Source organism: Microcaecilia unicolor, chromosome 3 (genome assembly GCF_901765095.1).
Source record: "Microcaecilia unicolor chromosome 3, aMicUni1.1, whole genome shotgun sequence".
Classification (NCBI taxonomy): domain Eukaryota; kingdom Metazoa; phylum Chordata; class Amphibia; order Gymnophiona; family Siphonopidae; genus Microcaecilia; species Microcaecilia unicolor.
The window spans coordinates 475,041,351-475,068,816 of NC_044033.1; the positions used below are offsets into that span (position 1 = coordinate 475,041,351).

The window sequence follows — 27,466 nt, forward strand, 5'->3', positions numbered from 1 at the left end:
ACACTTGTGGTGGTAAATGTGAGTCCTTCAAAACCCACCAGAAACCCACTGTACCCACATGTAGGTGCCCCCCTTCACCCCTTAGGGCTCTGGTAGTGGTGTACAGTTGTGGGGAGTTGGTTTTGGGGGGGGAGGGTTGGGGGGCTCAGCACACAAGGTAAGGGAGCTATGCACCTCGGAGCAATTTCTGAAGTCCACTGCAGTGTTTCCTAGGGTGCCCGGTTGGTGTCCTGGCATGTCAGGGGGACCAGTGCACTACGAATGCTGGCTCCTCCCATGACCAAATGGCTTGCATTTGGTCGTTTCTGAGATGGGCGTCCTCGGTTTTCATTATCGCAAAAAATCGGGTACGAACATCTCTAAGGACGACCATCTCTAAGGTCGACTTAAATTTTGCAATTTGGACATCCCCGACCGTATTATCGAAGCAAAAGATGGACACCCATCTTGTTTCGATAATATGGGTTTCCCCGCCCTTTCATCAGGACGTCCTGCGAGGACATCCTCAGGAAAACTTGGGTGCCTCTTTCGATTATGCTCCTCTATGTATACATCACTAATTTGTTTCAAATTATTATTATTGTGCTATTTTGTAGAAATATGGTGCAGTGTGCTTGATTTCTGGATTTTCTCCTGTTTTATACCCCTTTTTGAAGATATTTGTATTTGTTATTTTTATTTCTTTTGTACTACTGCATTTCTATTAAAATCTTCAATAAACTTTCTGGTGAAAAAAATAAGCATATGCAGCAGAACAGCATTCAAACTCTTCCACTACAAGATATAAATATAAGGGGCCATTTTTGTGTGTCTTAACACAGGACTTTCCAATTTGCTGAGTCCAGATTCACAGCAACAATATTTTGGCCTTTTTTTTTTTGCAGGAGCCACACTAAAATTCCATTACTGAGAGGGACTTGCAAAAATGTTAACATGGGAGCACTTACCACCTCCTCTTTAGGAGGTACTACGTGCCCCCATTAGCTCAGCATTAGCTAGTTAGCATCTGCTAATACGAACGTGCTAGCAAGTTAATATGTCCATGTACATTCTCAACCCATAACATGCCCCCTCTAAAAATGATTTTTGAAAAATACTTAGCAAGCACTAAGAAGCCCTTTTACTAAACTGTGCTAAAAAGTGGCCTATGCTATCCACAGCGAGGATCTTTCCAATTTGCTAAGGCCACTTTTAGCACTGCCGGTAAACGGCCGATTTTCCTATTTCTGAAATAATAGCCATGCGCTTATTTTCCCATTAGCGTATGAACACTTACTGACACCTATTTTGTAGGCAGTAAGGGCTCACACACTAATCCTGCACTAATCAGTTAGCATGCGTTAATGCCTACGTGCTAACCAATTAGTATAGCTACGACCACTGTCCCCAAACACGCCCCAGCACAAAAAAATACTTTTTTTAGTGCACAGGTGGCGCCATGGCTGCCGAGAGATTGAGCCAGGCCTGCCGCTGCCCCCCAATCGCTACCACTGTCGCCTCCCTCTCCTGCTCTCAGGCCGCCGGCATCGCAGTCCCCAGTCTCCACCCGCCCACCCCCAGACCTATCAATAGCTCCCCTCCGTCTGCCACTGGACCCCCTGCATTCAAATCGGCAGCGCCTCACCTCCATGTGAAAGCAGCAGATCGCCTCCCTTTGGGACCTCCGTGTCCCACCCTTGCAGAAACAGGAAGTTACATCAGACGAGGGTGGGACACAGTGAGGGAAGGCCCGAAGGGAGGTGATCTGCCGCTTTCACACGGAGGTGAGGAGCTGCCAATTTGAATGTAGGGGGCACGGTGGTGGACAGAGGGGGGCTGTCGACAGAGCCGAGGGCAGGCAGGTGAGACCAGGGACTGCAGCGCCGGCGGCCTGGGAGCAGGAGAAGGAGAGAGACCCTGGTGCCGTGCCCCCCTTGGAGGCCCGGGCCTGGGAAATTTTGTCCCCCCTGCCCCCTCCCCCCCCTCTTGGCAGCCCTGGTTAGTGCGCACACATGCAAAATCTATTTCAGGATGCCTGAGTGCACCCCACAGTAATGTATTTTAACTTGTTGTAGCACACATAAGTGCTTATCACAGCTTAGTAAAAGGACCTCTTAGTGTGTGCAAATAGGCAACGTATTGCAAAACATCTGTTTTTCACATGCTAAGCAAGCATTAGGGTTTTTTATGCCCTTTAGTAAAATAGCCCCTAAATTTCCAGTTGGATCGTAGAGCAGTGAGTCAGCAGAAATTACTGCTCCCGATTCTCCCCATGTATTTGGAACCTAATTGGGTTGATCTGATCCTTTTTTTCTTTTCAAATACTTGGGCTGGCTTTAGGACTTTGGCATATGGTTCATTTTACTCCAGTCGCCATCAGATGGCGGCTAAAATTTCTATAAAAATGATAGAGAGGAACCGAGCCGGTGATTCCAAGATGGTGGACAAAAACGCACTCCCTTGCTCACCCCTAGCTCGGAATCAACAGCAGAAATAACAGCAGAGGTGAGAGCGGCAATGGAGAACACAGTGGGCAAACAATTGCAGCTTATACTGGATAAGCTCGATACCATGGAACAACGCTTCACATCTCTCACCACCGAACTTCAGGCGGTACAACAATGAATTGGGATCGTGTAGGATAGTGCTAGTAAGTGGACTGGCCACAGTTGTTGGAGAAACTTATTGAACTTGAAACAAAAATAGAAGACCTAGAGAATTGCTCAAGGTGAAATAACCTAAGGCTTGTGGGTTTACCTGAGTCAATTCTAGATCGAGATATGCATAGATTTTTAGAGACCTGGCTCACAACCTCACTTCAGTTCACAGATGCTGCAGGGCTGCTTCGCATTGAGAGAGTGCACCCTGGGGCAACAGCAGGATTCTATGGAACATCCGAGGATAGTAATTCTCAAAGTACTAAATTATAGCTAGAAGCTGGAGATTTAAGAATACTTGGCTCGGAGGGCCTTCTCACCACTATGCTCATGTTTTGTAGAAATGCGTGTTCGGTTTAGCCTGTTATATCTGGATCAGCTCAAGATCATACAGTATATGAAGGAAATAACAAAATTCTTTGCTGCTGTGCCAGATGCCACCAAATATGTAGACAGTTTGGAATCATTGTATGGGAGTGTTAACTCCTGAGATCACATTTGGCACAGCAGCCCAAGTTTTTGTGGGTCCTGTTCTTCCTCAGTCCTGCAGGTTTATCGACACTGCTGAGGCAGTTTTGGTGTTGGACCATAGTTTCGGGTCACCTCATTATGCATAGGAGAGTGGCCAGAGGCTGACAGTGTAAGTGGACCCACAGAATATGTTCGCCATCCTCATTCAGCAGATTTGTGTTCTCAGGCATGGACTACTTGGCAGGTCTGAAGCTTGAGGTTTGACTTAATATATTCCTCACTCTTTGAAGTTGGACCTGTCTTCGTATTTACATGATTGTATGGCGAGATATCAATAACCAGTGCATTAATAAGAGGAAGGAAGGGACGTCTAACCCTTGTCATGACTTGTTACTGTTTAGAACTTTCGATAGTGTGCCTGTACTGACCAGTAAAAAAAGAAACAAAATTTAATCATTGTGCAGGCATCACAGAGAAGGTTCGAGTTCTGGGATCCTAAATTTTGAGTTTGATTCCCTGTTAGGCAAAACAGGCTATTCCCAGCTTGTATGTTCTGTTCTTGACTAGTTAATCCATACCCGATTGCTCCACTGTTTATATACACTTGGGTAAAAGTTGTTCTCGCTAAACTTGGAGTGGGTGCACTATTCCTCACTCCTAGGAGTTTTCATTTTGTATTGATATTTTTATAAAATATGAGGGGAATGGCACATTGCCTGTTTATAAAATAATATGATCTATTTTTCTGTCAAGGGTTTGATCATCCTCTTTTGACACAGGGGAGTCTTCAGACCCTTAAGGAAATTGCACCTATAGATGCTACTAGTAAGTGTGGGCATATGGGGTTTGAGATGGGTTTAGGGGGGAGGGTGTTGAGGGTTAGTAAGGGGAGGGAGAGGAGATTGTCTGGGATTGAATGGGAGAGAGATGAGTACTTACAGGAGTTTATGGGGAAAAGGGTCCATCTGGGAGCTCATCGATTATAATTATGTGGTATTTTGTTACAGCTGGGGGGGAATGAAGGCTGGGACACCCCACCAGCTCTTTGGATTTGTCAGTATTTCCTTGGTTATGATCTCTATTTTGGGGGATAGATATCACTTAAGATCATAACTTGGAATGTGGGGGTATCCACTCACCTATAAAGAGGCAAAATGCTCTTGAACATGCCAAGCTGTGTTGTTGTTGGGTAGGTAATTACTTTAAATCACCTGTTTTGGGTAAAAAGGAAGGTGTGATTATTTTGATTCAAAAAGATATTTAGTTGGTGGCCCACAAGGTGATACAAGATCCCACAGGCAGATTTGTCATGGCCTCAGTAAATTTAGATGGCAAACCCTTCCTGTTATGTAATATTTATGCCTCTAATGTATTCGATAGAAATTTATAAAGAAATCTTGAAACATTTGCATAGTAATGGGGATAGACCTCTTCAGACTGGGAGAGATTTTAATGAGATGCATGGCCCATTGTTGGCTAGAATGGGGGCTTCCCATGCTATGCTCTTTGCAGGACTTGGTGGATATGTGGAGACCCTTCCATCCAACAGACTGTGATTATACATATCTGTCAAAAGCACACTCCACCCTGTCCAAGAAAGATTATTTATTAGCATCTAGCGAGCTCCTTTCAGAAGTGGGTTTGGCCACGATTGGCCCATAAATGGGTGGAAATGCACTTATGCTTTAAGTCTCACTCTCCTACTGATTCTCAGTGGAAATTCCCTATTCAACTATACAGAGATAGCAAATTTCTTCCTTTTTTGATCTCTAAATGGAAACTGTATAAGAAGAGTAATCGAGAACAAAAGAATGACCCTATTCTATTTTGGGAAACTGCTAAAACAGTTTTGCGGGATGAAGTTATTGCATACAATAGTTTCCAGAAGAAAGCATGACAGCAGGAAATTCTGCAGCTAGAGCAGCAGGTCACTTACTTGCGACAGCAATATAGGAGACATCATACTTTGTATATTAAAACATGCTTGCTGCTGGAAGCTCAACAAGCTCTAAACGAGCTGTAATAACGGTGAATTTTAAAGATTGTTTTTCAACTCTGCCTTGACAGACCAGTGCACTTGGGGTCTGTATTTGTGATTAAAAGTAATTCTGTTTAAAAATGATTGTTTAACTTTGTGTGAAAATAAGTTGGAATGTAGCAGCTCTAATTAATTTGTTATGTGAAGGGAACGATGGAGCCTGTTTTTGAGTTCAGACTGGCCACCTGGACTAGGAAACATGTGACCACATTCCCACAGTATGGCTTGTTTACCTAAACAGAGAAGCATCCAGTAATTTTCCTTAGCTCTGAACATGAGTTCTAAGCCTAATAAAAAGGGGAGTTTCTTTCAGTGAAATTGGGAGCTCATCTGTGAGTAACGTATGAACTGCGCAGAGAACCATGTTTCCTGGTCAAAGAAGCTCCTGGCTTTCGCTGTGAACAGGGCCCCCCAGCTGATGATAAGAGCCTGGATGATGTAAGGACCAGTGATGATTGTTTATAGTGTATTATTGCTTCTTTTCCTGGTCTAGGAACTCTTAGCATTGCTTAGATGTAGAGACCAGTGATGTAATGATTGTTTATAGATAGGTATTGTTTCTTTTTAGTTATACAGCTAATCTAATGGGTAATTGTAATGTCAAATGTCAAGTCGGGAAGAATTCCTGTTCTCATGGTCTCTGGCAATGTAGACAGATAAAGGCTTTTTGGATAGCATTGTTTAATTATCTGCAATTAGTACCGGGGCACTCGCTCATTTTTTCCTTTGAAAGGATCATTTTTAATAAACCTGCTTTAATGGATGCCTGAGGTGTAAAACAGCAACTCTTTTTGGGCAAATCATGTACATAATAGGGAAAAAAATGCTATCACTGATTACAACCGACCCCTCCAACCTTTTGGTACTGGAGGAACAAACTTCACGCTCTAATGTTGTGGGAGGCTTAAAGGGCCAGATTCTCTCCAAAAAGGCAAAAACGATTATCTGTCTAGGTTCCATATTTATAAAAGATATCTCCCAAGGCCCACAGTCAAGTACTGAATAAGTTACAGGAGGTAAATAAGGTCTCTGTTGATACTTATTGAGCTCCCGGGTGGGGCGGGAGGGGGTTTAATTGTTCTGGTATAATGACACTAGTTTGTGATGGTTGGGGTTCATCAAAGCACAAATCCCAGACCAATGATCTGATTCTGTACTCAAATCTTTTTTATTAAGTACACAACCAGATTACCAGATGACCAACAATAACACTCCAGAATAGAAACAGGATTACAGAAATAAAAACACACGGCAAACAGCAAAGGTTAATGCACTTTGGTATTTCACTATATTGTACCCCCCACCTGAACTCCTCCCTCCCCAAACACCCTTCCCCTGTGCACACTGGTACAATGAGCCATTCGTGTCATGTAATGAAAGGTCCAAGTTCAAAAGTTCAAGATTCTATTCCAAACAGTAGCGTCCCAGATGGCATGGAACCGGCATTCCACCGGAGAGTCTAAAGACTGCAGGCTGCATCTCTCCATAGCAAAAACATGAATCATTGCTGCCCACCACGACTGAACAGACGGTGTCTCCTCTGAAAGCCACACTGCCAAGAGCACCTTCAGCACCATCCATGCAGCCCAGCTGAGAAATCTAAATGCACCCCGCCAGTGAGGAATCATTGATGGGGCAACTTCCAATATGAGACTAGAGTGAGCTGGTACAGACAGAAACCAGGCTCTGGAAGCAAAAGACAGAACTTGTCGCCAAAGAGGTTGAGTCTGAGGAGATGACTAAAGCACATGACTCAAGGATGCATCCAGTTGACCGCACTTGGGACAAGCAGAAGAGGAGCAGATCTTGTTCTGAATTTATAAAACATTACTGAGGTATTGTTCAAGGGGAGGGGAAGGGATATGTTTGTTTCCATTCGGTTATATATAATTTGGTTATGTTTTTATAACAAAAGATTTTCTAATAATACTTGAATTGCACGTATATCTGAGGCCAGGTTTGTGGGAGCCAGAGTGAAAATTCTTTCTACTGTTGTTCCCTTTTCATCCCATCTGTGGAGTTCACTTCCTGGAGAGGTGCACCTTTCCAAGATTTTCTGAGTTTTAAGAAAGATCTGAAAATGAGCAGGTCAATATTTATAAACTTTTATCTAGACAACAACACCTGCTGTCCAGATCAGTGCCGCAAAGCTAGCCATTTATTTCCACTGGCACAATCTAGATAGTGCCACTGTAAATCATTACTGACTGCCTAGTGCCAGGGCAGAGCACGACCAGAGTCAGCAGTTATTTGGTTAGTGGTGATACATTGTTGATTGCACGTGCAGCTGAGATGGTGTTTTCCTTTCTCTTTCCACCTTTCGATCCACCAATTTTTTCCTTCAGAATCATGGTATTCCTTTTCTAGTTCTTGCACTATGTCCCTCCAAACCAGATAGATCATCAAATGTTAAGTAGTAGTAGTATATTCAGACCACTCACTGAATAACTATCCCGATAAAGTTAGGCCAGAAAAATTGCTACTCTGAGATAGTGGCTTCAGAAGGATTGAACAAGTGTTGCTGGTAGTGTGTCTTACTGTTTTTAGGACCCTCGCTGCACAGAGATTTGAGTTTTGAAAGCGGCTTGCCTCACAGTTCTCAGAGCAATGTCTTAGCTAGTTCCTAACCCCCTGATTCTATAAAGGCGCCAAAATAGGCCCAGTTCTGATTTGCCTGAACAAATTGAATAATGTGCCAATTAGTGCCAATAATTGGCTTTTTAACTAGCAATTATTGGCACTAATCCCCACAATGAATATGCATGAGATAGATTTGCACAGAATGAAGGCAGTGAATGCAAATTTATTCATGCATATTCATTGTGGATACCCTGAAAACCTGACTGGCTAGGTGTGTCCCAAGGACTAGGTTGAGACTCACTATTCTAGACTAGATCTGCTCTGCAAACACCCAGTAAGGTATGTCATTTCCATCCGTCTTTGCAATAAATGTATACTTAGGCCAGTAGCATACTTATGAATAAGCAAAAGGTGTAAGATATTTCACAAAGAAAGTTAAAAAAAATATTTATATCACTTTTGCTTTCAGGAACTAAAGCCTATTTGGAACAGGATACAATGCAAAGCATTTGAGTCTCTGACAGCACATGCACATACTGTATCTTCTCATTTACAAGTTCAGCATGGTAATGTATTGATTTTATATTCCAAGTCCTCTATTCCCTCCCATAGCCCTCCCTGCCCCTCCACCCCAATCACAGAGGAAAAGCACTTGATATTAGAGAAATTCCACTACTCAGCTGGAAGCTCAGACTCCAAACAGTCACAGCTCTGTGTACAGAGAGGAGCTGAGTTTCCCTATGGAGAGGAAAGAGCAAATGAGTGAGCATGAGAGAGACTCCCTTGTGTTTAGCCTGTCGCTGCTTAAAACCTAGTGTGTACTTGCCTATTTTAACATTTTGTTCATGACCACATTAAAGAAAAAATAGACTCTCTCTCCCATCAATCCCACTAAATCCTCAGTGGTTAGTACAGGTATACTTTTTTACTAAGCCCTTCAGTGAAGTGAAAAATCAGAAAAACCGGAACTTTTAAAGCATTCATACACAAATATATTAGGGAAGAAAATGTACTCACATCAGCTCCGGGTTCTCCTGGTAATCCGGGGGATCCAGTCTTACCCGGCTCCCCATCTGCACCCTAGCATTTAAAAGTCAAAGTATTAATTTAGACTGAAAAAAGTGCAAAAGTAATATCTTTAAAGGAACATATAATGCAGAAGAGTTCTTCATTGACTTACCGGTGGGCCTGGGGGACCATTAGGACCTCTCTCACCCTATGAAGACATTTACATATCAGTAAGATTGAACACTACAGAAACAATTAAACTCAACTTACAAATACAAAGAAGATCAAATAACTATCTATTAGTACCAAACAGAACCATAACGTCCTACCAGATTTAGCCCTGTAAATTATCAGTACTTTCAATATGAAGACAACATAATATCAAATTCTTACTACTGTACAGTAGGAACAGACTGGAAAAGAGAAACTTACATCTATGCCATCAATTCCTGGAATGCCAGGGGGGCCTGGAGGGCCTGGGAGGCCTTGGGGTCCAACTGGCCCTCTCTGGCAAGGCAAAATAGAAGAGATAAGACAGAAGTTTGTATTCTGAAATCTTACTTTGAGATCTTTTCTTGAAACTAAATCTTTTATAAACTGTTTAACTGTGACGTACAATGGAGAAAATAATGTCCATTGTTCATCTGACTAGAATCAATTATAAAATGCTAATATATATCAAATCTCTCCTCTTACATAAGAAAAAATACGCCCAATAATACTTCTTTTGGGTTATAATTCAGGTATTACTGTCTTTCATGAGGAAAGTGATTTATAATTGATTCTTCTTAGAATTTTTATCTTTTTGTTTTGCCTAGAAAATAATCCAAAAAATGTTGCACTTTTGCTAGTAATTATTCACTATAGTATGTCTTATAGGGATATAAACTTTCACTGCATTTTACTAAACTGCGCTAGCGATTCCCAGTGCGGCAATGCTGACAAAGACCATTGACTTTGAATGGGCTTTGTCGGCATAGCCGCGTGGAAATCGCTAGTGCGGTTTGTTACAAGAGGCCCTAAATTAAAAAGGGACACTTAAAATTTACTAAAAATCCATTAGTAATTATACTTTACACTGTTGTTTTATAACAAATATTATGATGTAGTGAAACAAGGAACAAAATATGACTAACCCAAATTGAATCTCATTACTGACATATTGGTAATGTTAAGTCCACACCAGTCTCCTATGACTAGTTCAGGTCATAAAAAGACAAACTCCATAAACAGTAAAATTCACCAGCATTTGACCACATGTCTGGGGGAAAAGTTTCATCCTGTGTTGCAAGTAAAACCATTCCTGCACCAAACAGCAGAACAAATGTGACCTATTGATATTCACTAACCCCATCATAAAGAAACAAGTTAAATATCACCTGAGCATGGAAAATGCAGGTACAGTCCTTAGTTTTGAACATTCTATGTGCCAACTTGCCAGGATTATCCTGGGCTTTAATCCCTGCAGTCTCCTCTAACAGACACCCTTGCTGTCACTTGTGCTTTATTACTCAGTCCCAGTAGTGCAAACCTGGGCTCTCCCTCCTCTCCCAGTCCCGTCCCTGCACACTCACCTGCACTGCTGTCTGGCCAATCTGCAAGAGAAAAAAACAGCAAGAAACTTACTTGAGCCAAGCAGAGACAGAATATCTGTAAGCAAAGCACTAGCAATGAGGGTCCCCCAGCCCTGGCAGAGCTAGCCATAGTCAATCCCAGGATTGGTCACCACCCGATTATTTTCTGGCCCTCCTTGGATTTTAGGAGCCCCAAGTGAAGGGCTCAGGAGTGGAGGGAAAGTAAACTCTGCAACAGTCCTCAGGTCCTCATGTTTATTCATAAACCTGCAGGGGAGGCTTGAGGATTGGAGGGGAACAGAAGAGGATTGAATGACAGCTGCAGGAACTTAACCCTTCCCAGAACAATTACATCTTTTGTTGTATTCTGAAAAGCCTCCTCTGTAACCTGCATCCAGCCTATCAAACACCTTCCCCTTTAAACCATATCCAGTCTGTGCTCTGAGACAGCCTCCTCTATTTCTTGCATGCAGCCTGCTATCAGAGACATCTTCCCCTTTAACCCATGATCAGTCTGTGTTCTAAGACAGCCTCCTCTATAACCTGCATCCAGCAAAGAGACAGCCTCCTTTGTAACCTGCATCCAGCCTGCTATCAGAGACATCTTATCTGCTAACCCATATCCAGTCTGAGACAACCTCCTCCATAAACTATATCCAGCCCATAGTAAGACAGCTTCTCCTCTAACTGGTATTCAGTCTGTGCTCCCAGACAAGCTGGATTAGCGTCCTGTCTGATTTACCTCCAGCCTGTCATAAGAAGTAGTTTCCCCTCTAATCTTTATCCACAGGGTCAGTGCAAGGATATTAGTGCCCTAGGTAAACCTTCAGCCTTGCCTGCCCTCCCCCCTCCCCAGTAACCTTCAGGTCATTTAGGCCCCCACAACAATCATGGTCACTCCAACACCTTCCTAGAATAATCTGGGTAAATCAGGGATGGGTAACCATGATTCCCAAGGGCCACATCCCAGTCAAGTTTTCAAGATTTCCACAATGAATATGCATTAGATTGATTTGCATGTACTGCGTTCATTGTATTCAAATAGATCTCATTTATTTTGCAGAAATCTTGAAAACCCGACTGGGTTGTGGCCCTCGAGAACTGTGGTTGCCCACTCCTACTCCAGACTTGCCAAGGGGGCTGATCTCCTATGCATGAGATTTAGGACCCACCCCGCTCCGCCCATAATGCCGTCCAGCCCATAAAGCTGCACAGCCCTGGCCATAACTCCGCACAATCCCACCCACAACTCCAACCAGCCCCACCCACTTTGGCACCAGTGATAGCCTCTCCTTCCAGCGGAAGCAAGAGAGGCCTTCCTAAAACATCAATTCCTGCTGCTGCCCTGCACGGTGTGGTCTGGATTTTTATGTGGATGGACAGTCTGATGCCTTGCTTGCTTGGCCCTCCAGATTTAAGGTTGGCCCCCTCCCTGGTCCCACCAAATAAATTCTCCCACCTTCTGGGCTGTAGCTAGGCATTTGCCTAACCACCTCCAAAAAGGGGGCTTACACACACAAGTTCTGTTATCTCCCATCAGTCTTTTAAACCTGCAAGCCCTACTTTCTGGTTGCATAAGAAAGCAAATCTAGCAGTTAAATCTCAAATCTAGCATTAAATCCTCTCTGCTGCCCCAGATCTTGCAAAACATTTCTTGTGTTGTCCTTGTGGTAAAAATCACTGTTCACTTCTCTGCATTGCCAAAGAACACGTTAAGGCCTCATTATCATACATTTTAATGCAATGTGCAACCATGTCTTCCATGTGAGTAAACACCTATGCTCAAAACCTCCCTGTGTTGCTCGGCCAATAATGTCTGTGTACAACCCTCAGTAACCTGCAGTTAGACTCGCAGTAGCTTTCTGCATTGGCCTCAGTGTGTATAAAAGATGATGGAAAAGAAAGTAGGCAGGAGGAAGAGAAGGAGAATGTTGAGTTGAAGGTAACTGAGGTTTCAGTGAAAGATCTTCTTACCACTCTTGTGGCTGAAAGTTCAGTGCAGAGTTCTCTCTGGGGCCTCAAAGGGTCACAGTGAATCAGCATCCACTGGAGGTCAAACTGTAGGACAAAAAGTAAAGCATCAGATCAATTCTTCTAGGGTTTAAGTTTCCATTGACAGTTTGAAAATGTAAACACACATAAGATGAACATAACAGTAGTCATCCCAGGCCATTTCATGGGTAGCTGTAGGAAGAATAATAAAATCTTGCTGTTATAGTAGCATAGTAGATGAAAGCCAATAAAGTCTAGAATAACCCATCTAGTTTGCCCAGTAAATTGCCACTCTATTTGGTGACTCCACTTATGCCTTTATTTAGAGTTGTAACTACTACTCCATAGAGGATCTCTCTGTCTTCTTAGAAGTGCAAAAAGGTCATTTCACTGCTGCAATGTTTCCTCTAAGCTCCTTGGGAGTCCTATATTGGTGTTTCTACTGGGAGAGACTGATTGCAAATGCAATACTGATTTACCGTGCAGCTAGTAGGAATGCAGATGGAGGACTCCTATGTAGCTTAGAAGAATATTGCACTATTAAGAACATAAGAATAGCCAAATTGGATCAGACCAGTGGTCTATCTAGCCCAGCATCCTGTTTCCAACAGTGGCCAATCCAGATCACAAGTACCTGGCAGAAACCTAAATAGTAGCAACATTCCATCCTACCAATCCCAGGGTAAGCAGTGGCTTCCCCATGACTGTTTTGAGCTGAAGCTCCCAATGCTTGATTCCACCCACTTCCATTAAGGGATTCTCTGTGTTTATTCCATGTGTTTTTTAATTCCATCCCTGTTGTTGTCTACTCTACCTCCTCCAGAAGAGCATTCAAGGCATCCTCCACCCTTCCCATGAAAAATAATTTCTGGTGTTACTCATGAATCTACCACCTTGTAGCTTCAAAAAACTGTCCCTTATTTCCAGAGCATCCTTCATCTGGAAAGAGTTTTATTCTTCAGCATTAACACCTTTCGGTGACAGGATGCTGGGCTAGATGGACCTTTGGTCTTTCCCAGTATGGCACTACTTATGTACTTATGTACTTATGTATGTAAACTATTGTATTAAATCTCTGCTTTTCTTCTGTCCTCTCATGTATATTTAGGTCATCTTTTCGTACAGACTCTGCACCATTTTTGTTGCTTTCCCCAGACCGTCTCTAGAATCTTTATATAATTACAAACATAATACTTTCCACACTGAACACAGTATTTCTAGTGAAGTCTCACCAATGACCTGTACAGGGTCATTATCACCTTGTTTTTTTCTGCTGGTTATGCCTCTGTAGAGACCTTCCAGTTCTGCTCCCTTAAGAAACAGAAGACACCTCTAATGGCTCCACCAGGTTATTTGACGGTTGACCTTTCGACTTAGAATATTCCCCCAGTTTCTAGAACATGGGCTGTTTCTCCTTCCAGTGGTTGACAATGGAGGGAGAAGACATACATATACATCTACTACAGAATATTTATAATTAATGCTGACATTGTCCCATGTTGTTCTGCATCATTCAAGTTTAAGTAAATCTTTTGGTTCAGAACTGTATCATGTGGCCTGAACCGACTTACTGGATGAAAGGAGAGTGCGGAGTGAGCAGATTTCTATGCTAATCGGCCTCCCTGTTCTGACCTACTTACAAACTCTTAAATTTACCATAAGTAACCTGCCCTTATGCACACCTGGCAAGCAAGGGTTATCCCTCTCTTTATGCAGTCTAGCATTCTTCTTGCTTTGCTCACCATCTTATCACACTTTCGCTACCGTCAGATCGTCAGACTCTATCACCGTGATCTCTCTATCCTGGTCTGTGCACATCAGCCTCTCTCTTTCCCCTTCACATAAAATTAATTTGGATTTCCATACCCCAATGCATCATTCTGCCAGTGGCATAGCTACAAGTGGGCCTGGGTGGCTCCCCAACACACTTCTGGGGTGGCTACCTGGTTCTTCTCGCTTCCTCTCTTCCTTCCCCGTATATTTGCAGCCCAGAAACTCCATCCCTGTCTACCTCACAGCGTTCGTGAATGGCATCAGAAAAAGAGCATCCACTACCTGCACTCTGAAGGCTTCCCTCTGTCATGTCCTATCAGAGGAAACAGGAAGTGATGTCAGCGAGGGCAGGATAATGCAAAGGGAAGTCTGCAGAGACCAGTGCAGGCATAAGTACATAAGTATTGCCATACTGGGAAAGATCAAAGGTCCATCAAGCCCAGCATCCTACTACTACTACTTAACTGTTTCCAACAGTGGCCAATCCAGGTCACGAATACCTGGCAAGATCCCAAAAAAGTACAAAACATTTTATACTGCTTATCCCAGAAATAGTGGATTTTCTTTGTTAAATTGTACAGCGCTGCGTAACCCTAGTAGCGCTCTAGAAATGTTTAGTAGTAGTAGTAGTAGTATTTTCCCCAAGTCCATTTAATAATAGTCTATGGACTTTTTCTTTAGGAAGCCATCCAAACCTTTTATAAACTTCAGTAAGCTAACCGCCTTTACCACATTCTCTGGCAATGAATTCCAGAGTTTAATTACACGTTGAGTGAAGAAAAATTTTCTCCGATTCGTTTTAAATTTACTACTTTGTAGCTTCATCGCATGCCCCCTAGTTCTATTATTTTTGGAAAGCGTAAACTGATGTACATTGCTGCTGCCGCCCGTGAACGTGGTGACGTACAGTAGGGAAGGCGAGGTGCCAGGTCACAGTTAGGAGGAAATACCAAATCTGGGGATGGAGGAGAGGGAAAGAGACAAAGGGGGAGTGGTTTAGAAGGTCCACCCAAAATAACTGTGGGCCCACCTAAAATAACTGATCTGACTATGCCACTGCATTCTGCCGTTCTTGGCTTTCTGAAAACCTTTAATTATAATATATTTTCATTCAGATTCATTCAGTGGTGTCACAATTCAGGTTTTTTTGTAGTTAGGATATTATCATAACTCACATCTGATCAAACTATTAAACAAAAGAAAAGTTCAGCTATTGTAGGCTGAATCCCAAGAATGGCATGGAGGGGCATAATCCCAAGTTTTCCTGAGGATATCTCCACATTTAGGTCGACCTTAGAGATGGTCGTCCCCGGTTTTCGGCGATAATGGAAACCAAGGACGCCCATCTCAGAAACACCCAAATGCAAGCCCTTTGGTCGTGGGAGGAGCCAGCATTCGTAGTGCACTGCTCCCCCTCACATGCCAGGACACCAACCGGGCACCCTAGGGGGCATTGCAGTGGACTTCAGAAATTGCTCCCAGGTGCATAGCTCCCTTACCTTAGGTGCTGATCCCCCCCAAAAAAAATCCAAAACCCACTCCCCACAACTGTACAACACTACCAGAGCCCTAAGGGGTGAAGGGGGGCACCTACATGTGGGTACAGTGGGTTTGTGGTGGGTTTTGAAGGGCTCACATTTACCACCACAAGTGTAACAGGTGGGGGGGCCTGTGTCCACCCGTGACGGAAAGGGAAAGGGAAATGGAATTGTAAGCTTTATTGAGCAGGGACTGTCTCTCCATGTTCAAGTGTGAAGCACTGCGTATGATAAGTAGCAACTACATTCAAAGTGGTTTACATATATTCAGGTACTTATTTTGTACCAGGGGCAATGGAGGGTTATGTGACTTGCCCAGAGTCACAAGGAGCTGCAGTGGGAATTGAACTCAGTTCCCCAGGATCAGTTGAGGACACCCAAAATCGGCTTTCGATTATGCCGATTTGGGCGACCCTGGGAGAAGGACGCCCATCTCCCGATTTGTGTCAAAAGATGGGCGCCCTTCTCTTTCGAAAATAAGCCAGAAAGTATTATTCATCCTCCATTTAGGTTTAGAAGAATTTCCATCAAAATCTGTCATACAAGAAAATGGTTCCAGTCTTGGAATGTCTGTTGCCATTCTGGAAACTTTTAGCAGTGGAGCAGGAGGACAGGGAATCATTCCTGCCCATAGAAGGCCAGAAGGCAATATAGACAAGGGATGTAGTGGAGAGGGATGAATATGGGGGATCCTGTGCCACACAAACTAAAAAAAAATTAACCTTTCCTCCCTTTCATTTGTTACAAAATTGACATAAAATAGGAAATTTTATTGACATTTGCTGTTTAATTTCAAATGATAGCACAGTCCTAGTCTAAGGTACGTCAACTATGTTTTAATCCAAAATGCAAAATCATGCATTTGGGATTCAGCAAACCAAGAACTAAATGCATTGTGACAGCTTCCTCTTGCTCCGTTCTGCATCCGGTGCCATGAATTGTCTTTTGCAACTACTGGAGATTTTTCCCCTATTTTGTATCCCCCTCCTAATATAATTTAGTTTTTCTCTGAAGTCCGCCAGAAGTGCATCCAAATCTCAAGGGGGAGTGTAAGAGGCATGTTTAGGGTGGAACTTGGGCGTTCCTAAGACTTAGATGTTTTTCAGCCATAATGGAACAAAACAAAACTGTCCAGGACTAAAACTTAAGACGTTTTGAGCTAGACCTGTTTCTATTATGAATAAGGCACAAAAGGTTCCCTAAATATCCAGATGACCACTGGAATGACTTCCCCTTATTCCCCCAGTGGTCACTAACCTCCTCCCACCCCCCAAAAATGTGATGAAAAACATTACTTAACAACCTCTATGCCAGCCTCAGATGTTATACTCAGGTCCATTAGAATACCATGCAGGTCCCTGGAGTAGTCTAGTGTTGGGTACACTGCACTGCAGACAGGTGGACCCAGGCTCCTACCTCCCCCTATCTGTTACACTTGTGGTGGAAACCGTGAGCCCTCCAAAACTCACCAGAAACCCATTGTACCCACATATAGGTGCCCCCATCACCTGTAAGGTAGTGGTGTACAGTTGGGGGTAGTGGGTTTGGGGGTGCCCTATTGCTGTCCTGGGATGTTAGGGGGACCAGTCTACTAAAAATGCTGGCTCCTCCTACATCCCAATGGCTTGATTTTGGGCGTTTTGCACTTGGATGTTTTTTTTTAATGGACCAAAAAACAAAACGTCCAAATCACAAAACGTTGTTTGAAACAGTATTTTCGAAAACAAAAGATAGATGGGGTTTTTTTTGTAAATTACCTTCTTTCCTATTCGGATTTTGGACGTTTTTTGCAAAACCTCCAAAGTCGCACTTAGACATCATATCGAAAATGCCCCTCACAGTCACTGTTCTGTTGATATTGTATTGCTAATGTTGAAAATAGAGATGTGCATTCATTTGAAACAGGAAAAGACCTTGAATTTGGGGGGGGGGGGGGGGGGTCCTGCATTGTAAATAGCATGCACAATTGGGACCATATGTCCGGATTTACCTGGACATGTCCTCTTTTGAGCACATGTCCGGGCAAACGGGCGGGTTTTGCCAATCTGCCCATTTGTCCGGATTTCTGGACAAACGGTCAGGCTGGCGGACGGGCGGGCCATCCTATGCTAGCTTCCCAGCCCTCCCCTCCCCTTACTTACTACTCTACTGCCCTGGTGGTCTAGTGACCTCTTCCGCCTTCGGGGCAGGAAAGAGCCCCCTCTTTCCTGCCTGGAGCACTGCCCTGCATCCTGTTGCTGATCTCGGCGCTGATTCAAAATGGCCGCTGAGAGTTGACGCGACCTCGCGAGACTTCAACTCTCGGCAGCCATTTTGAATCGGCACCGAGATCAGCAACAGGATGCAGGGCAGAGCTCCGGGCAGCAAAGAGGAGGCTCTTTCCTGCCCCGAAGAGGTCACTAGACCACCAGGGCAGTAGAGTAAGGTAAAGGAAGGGGGGTGACAGGGAGGGGAGTGGAGGGAGGGGTGACGGGGGGTGAAAGGGTGTGTGACAGGGGAGAGGGGAATATGTGACAGGGGTCGGTGTGAGGGTGTGAAATGGGCCGTGGCAGGGTGTGAAAGGGGCGGGGCATGTATCCTCTTTTTTTTAGGGGACCAAATATGGTAACCCTGTGAACAATATTGCTCCCAAAATATAACTTTTTTGGCTGCACATCCCTACTTGAATACAGTGGGGCCGATATTCAGACTGTAGGAGGCAGCCTGGTTAACTCCTGCAGTTGGCAGTGAGCCTGTATATTCAATGCCAGACTGTTTCTGGTGGCCAGCATTGAATATCCGCTTTATTATTGGCCAGTTTAAACTTAACTGGCCAGGCCAATATTCAGTTCTGGCCAGTTAAGCTTATAGCAGCCAAAGATGGGCCTGCTATTTGGGCGGCCCAATTTAGCCACCAAACTTAGTCAGCGATGCGCTGAATATTCGCAGAGAGTCAGTTATATCTCACGAGATAATCAGTTAGCTGCTATGTACTGACCGTGAATATTCAGTGGAAGGTAACCAGAAATCTCCCAATAAATATTTGCAGATAGCTGGTTATGTGATGAATATCGGGGGGAATATGTTTACGTTTATGTGAGTGTGAGTATTTGAGATACCACCTTATCTTACAGGCAGGGCAAGTCAGTTTACATAAAATAAAATTCTAAGAGAAAAGAACACCATTATCCAGAAAGGATAGGATTAAACAAGCACACAAGAACAACAAAACACATTAGCACAAGCACTTCAGAGAGAAGGGAAGAGAACAAGAGGTGTCATCCAGGGGGAAGTGGCATGTGAACAGGAGGCCTCAAAGTATGCCCTCAAAGATTGATTTTTTAAAAAAATAGGGTCTTCAATAAAACTTTAAATCTGTAAAAATTACTGTTTAGAATGCAGTAAAGAGGAAGGTCATTCCATAACTGTGGAGCAAGAAAGAAAAAGGCCGAATGTCTGATGGATTCTAAACCTTAGAAGCATGAGGAGGGTAATACCAAACAATGGGTAGTAAGGAGTGTAGTGACCTTGAAACCGTGGCATAGCTATGGGTGGGCTGGCTCAGGCCCACCCAGCAACATCACCACTCAGCTCTCTCCACGCTTTTCTACACGGTGTCCTGCCATTCTTTATTCTTTATTACATTTGCTATACCGCCTAAACTGGCACACAGAGCTAAGCAGTTTACATTTAAAAAATATTAAATATAAGAAAACGAGAAAAAAACTCCAATAAAAAGGTAGGACAGAGGGGAAAAATAGGCAACACTAAGACAATGTTCTAAAGCATAAAGACAAGGGAAAAGCCAATAGGGTAATTAGAAGCTAAAAAGCAAGAAAGGTAAAAAGGGAAAGGAAAGAGGGCACCAGAACCAGTGGTGTAGCATACAGTACTCGCCACCATCTTAGAAAAGGGGCATGGTTATGATGTCACTTCCTGTGATCACCAAAAGGGGTGGGGTTTGGGGTGGGGCTATGCAAATAATCTAGGGAAAGGGATGGGGCTTGGGTGGACCATGGGTGTGGCTTTGTTTGTCCTCACTTCTGATTGGCTAACCCAGAAGTGGGCGTGCCACCTATCAAAATCAATTAGTTTGACAAAAGCAGGTGAGATACACTATTAGCATTCAACAACATTTGCATAAATATCACATAGTTGGAACACAAGATACCTACAGTCCCAATAGGCACTCTGGGCCTAATTTTCAGTACTCAACTTTATAAATTTACTGGTCAATAGTTGGCCAGCAGTGGTCAGCATTTTTTTAAAATACTGTCACCAGTTAAATTAGCCTCAGATATTCAATGCTGGGTAACCAGCATTGAATATCGGGCCTGACCGATTGCTACTAGCTGTTGAAATTTATCTGAGTCCCTGTCAATATTCAGTCAGGACCTGCATAAGATACTTATACAGGTCCTGGCTGAATATCAGCCAGAACCCACATAAGTAGAGTCCACATATCCCTAAGCTCATCAACCCCCACCCACCCCTGCATCTCACAGCTGCTCCAATCCCCCATCCCACTCCCCTACAGCAGCTCCGACCCCCACCTCCCATCTTTCTCTCAAAGAAGGCCCAGATACTGGCCCTGGTTCTCCTCACGACGCCTAATAGAAAATGGCCACTGTTGCCTCTAGTGGTAGTCTCATGGTACTAATGGTAGTACTATGAGATTACTGCTAGAGCTTGTGGCAATCATTTTGCATTAGTCACCACAAGGGGAAGGAGCAAGTAGGGTTCACGCCTGCCCTAAGGACTGCTAGATCATCAGGGTCAGTAAGAAGGCCAAAGAGGGTCTTCTGGGGATTGGAGGGAGGGTGGGGGGGTCAGAGCTGCTTCATGGGGACAGGAAGGGGACCAGAAGAAGTGGTCTAGGCGAGAGAGGGAGCAATGAGCTTCAGCCTGCAGAAAGCTATGTGGGTGCCAACTGATATTCAGTGCTGGCACCTGCATAGCTCAGGGACCAAAGTTAGGACTGCTATTTATGTGGTCCTATTTGCTCACTTAGCTATGTGGGCACTTGCATAGCTGCCAGCTCCTCCTTTATTCCGCCCTTGCAACACCCCTCTCCGTCCCACTTCAAAAAAATGGCCAGTCAGAGCCAATATTCAGCAGCAATGCCCAGTTAAATGCCGATGAATATCACCAGCCAGCACACAGACTGCAATTTAAGCATCTCCTGCTCACTTAAATGGCTTTGAATATGGACTGGTTAGTGTCACAGCCAGGCCCACTCTAGGGAAACATCAGGGTCTTAGAAAGTGCACCTTCACTTAGAACAGTATATTTTTCCTTTGGGTTGAGCCTTCTAATACTCATAAGTTACCAGAACTTGAAAGCTTAAGTGTTCCAACAGAGAATAAACACCAGACATCAGGCAGAGGAGGAGCAGAACAGGTAAATTTCAGTGCGAGCAATTTATACCAGTCATAGAGCTGGTGTAAGTGCTCATGCCTAAATTGCTAAAACACACATGTAAATTATAGTATTCTATTAGATGTGTAATTGTGCTCCCTTTCCATTCTCCATTTGTGAATAGCATGAGGCTGCAATTTTGGTTTTATGTATGTATGTGCGTAGTGCCCACTTTATAAAATTATCCCCAGTATGCTGTTCATCTACAGTACCTATGTGGAAGGGTTGAATTAGCATAAGTTTGAAATATATAGTGCCCTTGTCAATAGCTAGAATTGAAGCCTTGATGATTGGTGCTACTGCTCACAAATTTCAAATAGTGTGCTAATTCTATCTTTTTGGGTTCATGCCTGTTATTAATACATTCATATGTATATTTCATGCACAATAGAAAGAATGGTAAGAGAAGGGAAGTATAGAAATGGGGAAATTCCATGGAAATAGGTTGAGTTTTTCTATAGCTTAATGTTTTTAAAGAATGCATGCTTGGGGCTCATTTTCAAAGCACTTAGACATACAAAGTACCAAAGCCACGGGGGATTTTAAAGACCTGAATTCCCTGGACATTGGGCACATTCTGAGTCTTGCTGCTGTGCCTCTGTGAGATTTCACACTCTCTTGAAACATTTTTACAAAGGCTTACTAAAGAGACCTAGAAATACAGCTACCAGATTCCCTCTCTATATGTTCAACCATATGTGAAGAATAAACTGCTACTATTACTTAGAATTTCTATAGCACTACTAGACAGACACAGCACTATACACTAAACACAGACGAGACTGTACTATTACTGAATTAGGGAGAGTTCAGAGAAAGGCTGCAGACAATTTTCACTCATCAATAAAGTGAAGTTACTCACCTGTAGCAGATGTTCTTCAAGGACAGCAGGACAAGTATTCTCACATATGGGTGACATCCCCAATGGAGCCCTGGTGTAGACGCTGCCCAGCATTCTGTAACTTCTAGAAGCCTTTGGCAGGCCCCTACCATGCATGAATGAGTGCCTTCCCGCCTGCCCGAGTTCTTTTGGGCCTGCAGTTGAATAAAAAGCATAAAGAATGCAACTCCTAGGGGAGGTGGGAGGGTATGTGAGAACACCTGTCCTGCTGTCCTTGGAAAACACCTGCTACAGGTCTGAAGACAAGCAGGACACAGGATTCTCAAATGTGGGAACCCCTAGCTACCAGGCTCACCAAAAATAAACAAAAGTCAATAGGGACTTACAACAGAAAGGCCAATCAGAACCAATAAATCTAACAACAAAAACATTCCTGTTGTGAAGGTGCAGCCTGGAACAGAAAAGGATGGGCCTAGGAGGATGGAGTTGGATTTCAAATGCCAAACAAATTCTGCAGAACTGTCTGACCAAACCAAGTATTATGCCAAGTATTCTGCTCAAAGCAATAATGAGATGTGAATGTGTGGACTGAAGACCACATTGCAGCTCTGCAAATCTCTTCAGTGGAGGCTGACCTAAAGTGGGCTGTGACATTGTGAGCTATGACATGACCCTTCAAATTCAGGCCAGCATGGGCATAAGTGAAAGAGATGCAGTCTGCTAGCCAGTTGGATAAAGTATGTCTACTGATGGCTGCCCCCATCCTCTTTGAGTCAAAAGAAACAAAAATCTGAGTGGACTGTCTGTGGGCTTTAGTCTGCTCCAGATAGAAGGCTAAGACTTGCTTGCAGTCCAAGATATGCAGTGCACTTTCACCAAGATGGGAATGAGGCTTTGAGAAAAATGATGGACGGACAATTGACCAAGAAAGATGGAACTTTGACACCATCTTTGGAATAAACTTAGGATGCATGCGGAAAACTACTCTACTATGGTGAAACTTTGTGTGAGGTGGATCAGCTACTAGGGCCTGCAGCTCACTGACTCTGTGAACTGAAGTGACCGCCACGAAAAAACAAGACCTTCCAGGTCAGGTACTTCAGATGACAGGAATAAAGTGGCTCAAAAGGAGTTTTCATCAGCTGGGTGAGGACAACACTGAGGTCCTATGACACAATCAGAGGTTTGATGGGAGGATTTTTCTACAGCAAATCTCTCATGAAGCAAATAACTAGAGGCCGTACAGAGATGCATTGAGGTGAACCCTTACAGAATTGGTCTTCATACCAAATTCAGAAAGGTGTAGAAGGTACTCAAGGAGTTTTTGTGTAGGACAAGAGAGGATCTAGGGCCTTGACCTCTTATCAGACAGCAAACATCTTCCACTTAAGTATAGCACCTCTTAGTGGAATCTTTCCTGGAAGCCAGCAGGATCCTGGAGACATCCTTAGGCAGTTGACAAGATGAAAATTCTATGTTCTCTACATCCAAGCCATAAGGGCCAGGAATTGGAGGTTGGGATGCAGACAAGACCCCCTCATCCTGCGTTATGAGAGTTGGAAAACAGCCTAATCTCCACAGTTCTTCAGAGGACAACTCCAGAAGAAGAGGGAACCAAATTTGCCTCAGCCAGTAAGGCACAATGAGAACCACAGTCCCCTGGCCCTGCTTGAGTATAGGCAGAGTTTTCCCTATTAGAGGGATTGGAGGATGCACATATAGAAGGCCTTCCCCCAAACAAGGAGGAAGGCATCTGATGCTAGTCTGCCATATGATCTGAGTCTGGAGCATAACAGGGACTTTGTTGTTGAGATGAGTAGCAAAAAGATCCACCAAAGGGGTGCCCCACTCTCAGAAGATCTTGCAGGCAACTCCCATACTTAGAAACCAGTCATGAAGTTCCACCATCCTGCTACAGCCCCTATTGAAGACCCATTAGAGCTGGCACTAACCAATGTGGTGCTTCTTTCTAGCCTGTCTGGGGAGAAAAGAACCCCAGAGTCCAGGATAGAACCTGCACCTCGATGCTCTCATCCACAGCCTGGCCATTGTCCAGTAGACCGAGGCAGGCACAGACTCAGACTTCCCATAAAGAATATTTTGCTGATTCTGAGTCGGACTGCTCCTGGGTTTCTGAGACTGAGCCAGAGAACTTCTTGGAGGAGAGATCCCTTAGCCTACCTTCATACCCCTCCCCACCTCAGGAAAGGAGAAAGCCCCCCTCAGAGGAACTCTTCCTTTGTAGTTGTTTTGAGGGAAATGGCAGAGGCCGTTCCATTTAAGTTAGAGATCAAGGATGAGCGCCATGACTCCCCTAAGGGAGATATGTGTCAATGCCCATCCACAATATCCTTTAAGATCCACAGATGAAGAATTTGGAGACCCCACTCTCTGTGCAGTTTGTACCTAAGGAGGTGGAATCTATGTATAGAGTCTAGAAAGCTCCCGTATTTGAAAAGCTGCAGCTTCCGCACTATTCCATGGTGGTCAAATCCACTCTCAAAATGGCAAAAGCTCAAGGACCCATGCTTCTGCTCCCCCAGGCAGAGATGCTCACACTCTGGAATCTTTTAGGTGGAAAGTTCTTCAGGGCTTAATGCTCATTTCCCATATTCAGTACTACCAGAGCTACACAACCATTTACTTGAAGACCTTGGCCAACCTTGTCGAATAGTGTGCTGGAGTTTGCAGACACCTCCCACCAGAACAGGCTGCACACCTTTACCAGATAGCCACTAAGCAGATGGATTGCTGAAAGAATCTGGCTAGAGCCATCTTTGACACTTTTGATGTGGCATCCAGTCTTTCTGCTATAGGTATCAGCAAGTGTAGACTATCATGGCTGTGTGTTTTGGACCTAGAACCAGCAGTTCAGGAAAAGTTGGTGGACATCCCTTGCTAAGGCAATAAGCTTTTTGGGGATGAGATGGAGGAGATAGCAGACCGCATAAACAAAATAACTGATACCATCAAGTCCCTGTCTTGGCCTACTCCTTCAGCTTCTACTTCTTGGAGGTTTGCAGGTGGGAATCAAAAAAGTATGTACTTCTCTCTAAGGTGTAGGGTTCACTCTTTCCTCCCATCCTCAACAACAGGCCCAGCTTCCATGCTCCTATCCTCGGCAGCAGCAGACTCAGAAGCCCCAGTCAACTCCCCAGTCTAAGCAGGATACGAACTTTTCACTGGCTCCAGCAGAGCATACCCATTGTAAAAGTATCAATCCCAGATGACCTACCAGTAGGGAGGAGACTTAATTTTTTCCAAGACAGGTGATCCCTTATAACCTAAGACCGGTGGATGCTGCAAATAACCCAGTTGGGTTACACCCATTTGGCGCCAACTTCCTCCAACTTGCCTACTAAGAGCATCAAACTACATCTCTCAGCACCAGAAGAGCTTGCAGAGGAATTCGTCTCCCTTCTAAAGGCCCATGCAATCAAATCCATTCCACCAGGGGAAGAAGGGAAGGGATTCTCTTCCAAGTATTTCCTCATGCCCAAGGGATTTTGTTCCATCCTACACCTAAGGGTCCTGAACAAATATCTGGCCAATGAAAAGCTCAGGATGATTTCCCTGGGCACCCTTCTTCCCATGATACAGAACAACTATTGGCTATGCTCTCTGGACTCAAAAGATACTTATATCCACATCCAGATACTGCGATTAGGATAGATCTCAGAGTTCAGGTGAGGAAACACCACTACTAGTACTGCGTCCAGCTTTTTGGCCTTGTGTCCACTCCCAGAGTGTACACAAAATGCCTAGCCATAGTTGTAGCGTTACTATGCAGACTGGGGGTTCATGTGTTTCCCTGTCTGGATGATTGACCGGTAAAGAGCACATCAAAGGAAGGTGCTAAAAAATCAATGCAGCCACTTATTCAACTACTACTACTACTACTTATAATTTCTATAGCACTACAAGATGTACACAGCGCTGTACACTTGAACATAAAGAGACAGTCCCTACTCGACAGAGCTTACAATCTAATTAGGACAGACAAACAGGACAAATAAGTGATAAGGGAATAACTACGGTGGGAATGGAACAAGTGAGTAAGGGTTAGGAGTTAAAAGCTGCATCAAAAAGGTGGGCCTTTAGCCTAGATTTGAAGACGGCCAGAAATGGAGCTTGTCGTACCGGCTCAGGGAGCGTATTCCAGGAATATGGTGCAGCAAGATAAAAGGAACGGAGTCTGGAGTTAGCGGTGGAGGAGAAGGGTGCAGATAAGAGAGATTTACCCAGTGAACAGAGTTCCCGGGGAGGAGTGTAGGTTTTGAAGATACCAGAAGTCGTAGTCAACTACCCCAAGTCCTATCTACCCCCAGTACAACAATTGGATTACATGGTTCAAGCTTGAGTTTACCTCCCTCAAATACAGAAAGATGCTCTCAATGGCATTGCTCTTACGTTCAACACAGCCAGCAGGTCACAGCTCATCAGATGCTGAGGTTGTTGGGCCACATGGCCTTCACAGTGCATGTCACATCCATGACTCGCCTTCATTTCCAGAACATCCAATGGACCCCTGCTTCTCAGCGGTGTCAGGTCATGGGCAACCTTGTTGATGTCATTTCATTCACATCAGAGTTGGCTCATTCGCTTCTCTGGTGGATGAATCGAACCAATTTGATTCTTGGACTCCCATTTCAAATTTCTCCACCCCCAGGTGTTTCTAACCACAGATGCATCCAATCTTGGATGGGGAGTTCATGTACACAGGCTTTACACCCAGGCACACTGGCCTGCTCAGGAGACTAATCTTCACATCTATCACCTGGAGCTCTGGGCAATCTGGAACACTCCATAAGTTTTCAGAGATTTAGGATGTATCAATCTAGAATGCACCCCAGCTCCTCTTATAACATGATGTGGAGCTTCAAAGAGGACCAATGATGGTGCTTCTTCGCCTTTTCTCAGTGTCCAGTATCAGAATCCTTCAGTGCCAATGAGGATTACATGGAATCCACACTGGTCCTCTGTATCAGGTCCAACGATGCTCCGAAATGGATGCTTTCAAGGAGAGACCTCCTTGATGTCGAAGCATCTCGAGTGTCCAGTGCAGCTCCAAAACCAATGGGAACAGATGCCTTCAATGCTGTCAATAGATCAGACTTCTGCATGCTGAAAAGTCTCTCACGCATGCCTCTCTACATTTTGGGGTTTTCTTCTGTAAAATGTATTGGATATTTTCCTGCATTAATTATGTCTTGAAGTGTATTTCTCCTATTTGGCCAGCAGGTGGTGTTTCTCTGCTGTAACAAAGAGTGAATGCTTTTTTCTTTAGTTTAACACAAACAGGAAGCAAGATGCAGTATATTTTTGAAATGTTGAATTCTGGGCTCTGATTGGCCTGGAGTTTGAAGATAAATAGCAGTTACTAGTTTTGAGTTCAGTCTTAGCCAGGTAGAAAAGAGACACAGATCTCTTTGCTGAGGCTTGGTAAATAGTTATATGTCCTGATCTTCCCAGGTAACTTTCAGAAAGTATACAAATGTTTAATTAGTATTATAATTGATCTATTTTTCAGTTACCTGTTATTGTTTGCTGATTGCACATTTTCTGTCCACTGTTCAAGTTCTGAGAATAAACACATTTGTTAGTTTACCCTGCCAGTC

At 43.9% G+C, this 27,466-nt stretch overlaps 1 protein-coding gene across 1 annotated transcript in view; it reads right to left on the reverse strand.

The window, feature by feature from the left end:
- COL9A1 (collagen type IX alpha 1 chain) overlaps positions 1-27,466 on the reverse strand; it is a 285,908-nt gene that overhangs the window by 215,741 nt on the left and 42,701 nt on the right. Inside the window, exons 6-10 of the mRNA XM_030199004.1 lie at positions 12,282-12,365; positions 10,308-10,328; positions 9,166-9,240; positions 8,906-8,941; positions 8,743-8,805 (exon numbers count right to left, since the gene is read on the reverse strand). Of these exons, the coding sequence (XP_030054864.1) occupies positions 8,743-8,805; positions 8,906-8,941; positions 9,166-9,240; positions 10,308-10,328; positions 12,282-12,365 (279 nt within the window). The remainder of the gene's footprint in view (positions 1-8,742; positions 8,806-8,905; positions 8,942-9,165; positions 9,241-10,307; positions 10,329-12,281; positions 12,366-27,466) is intronic.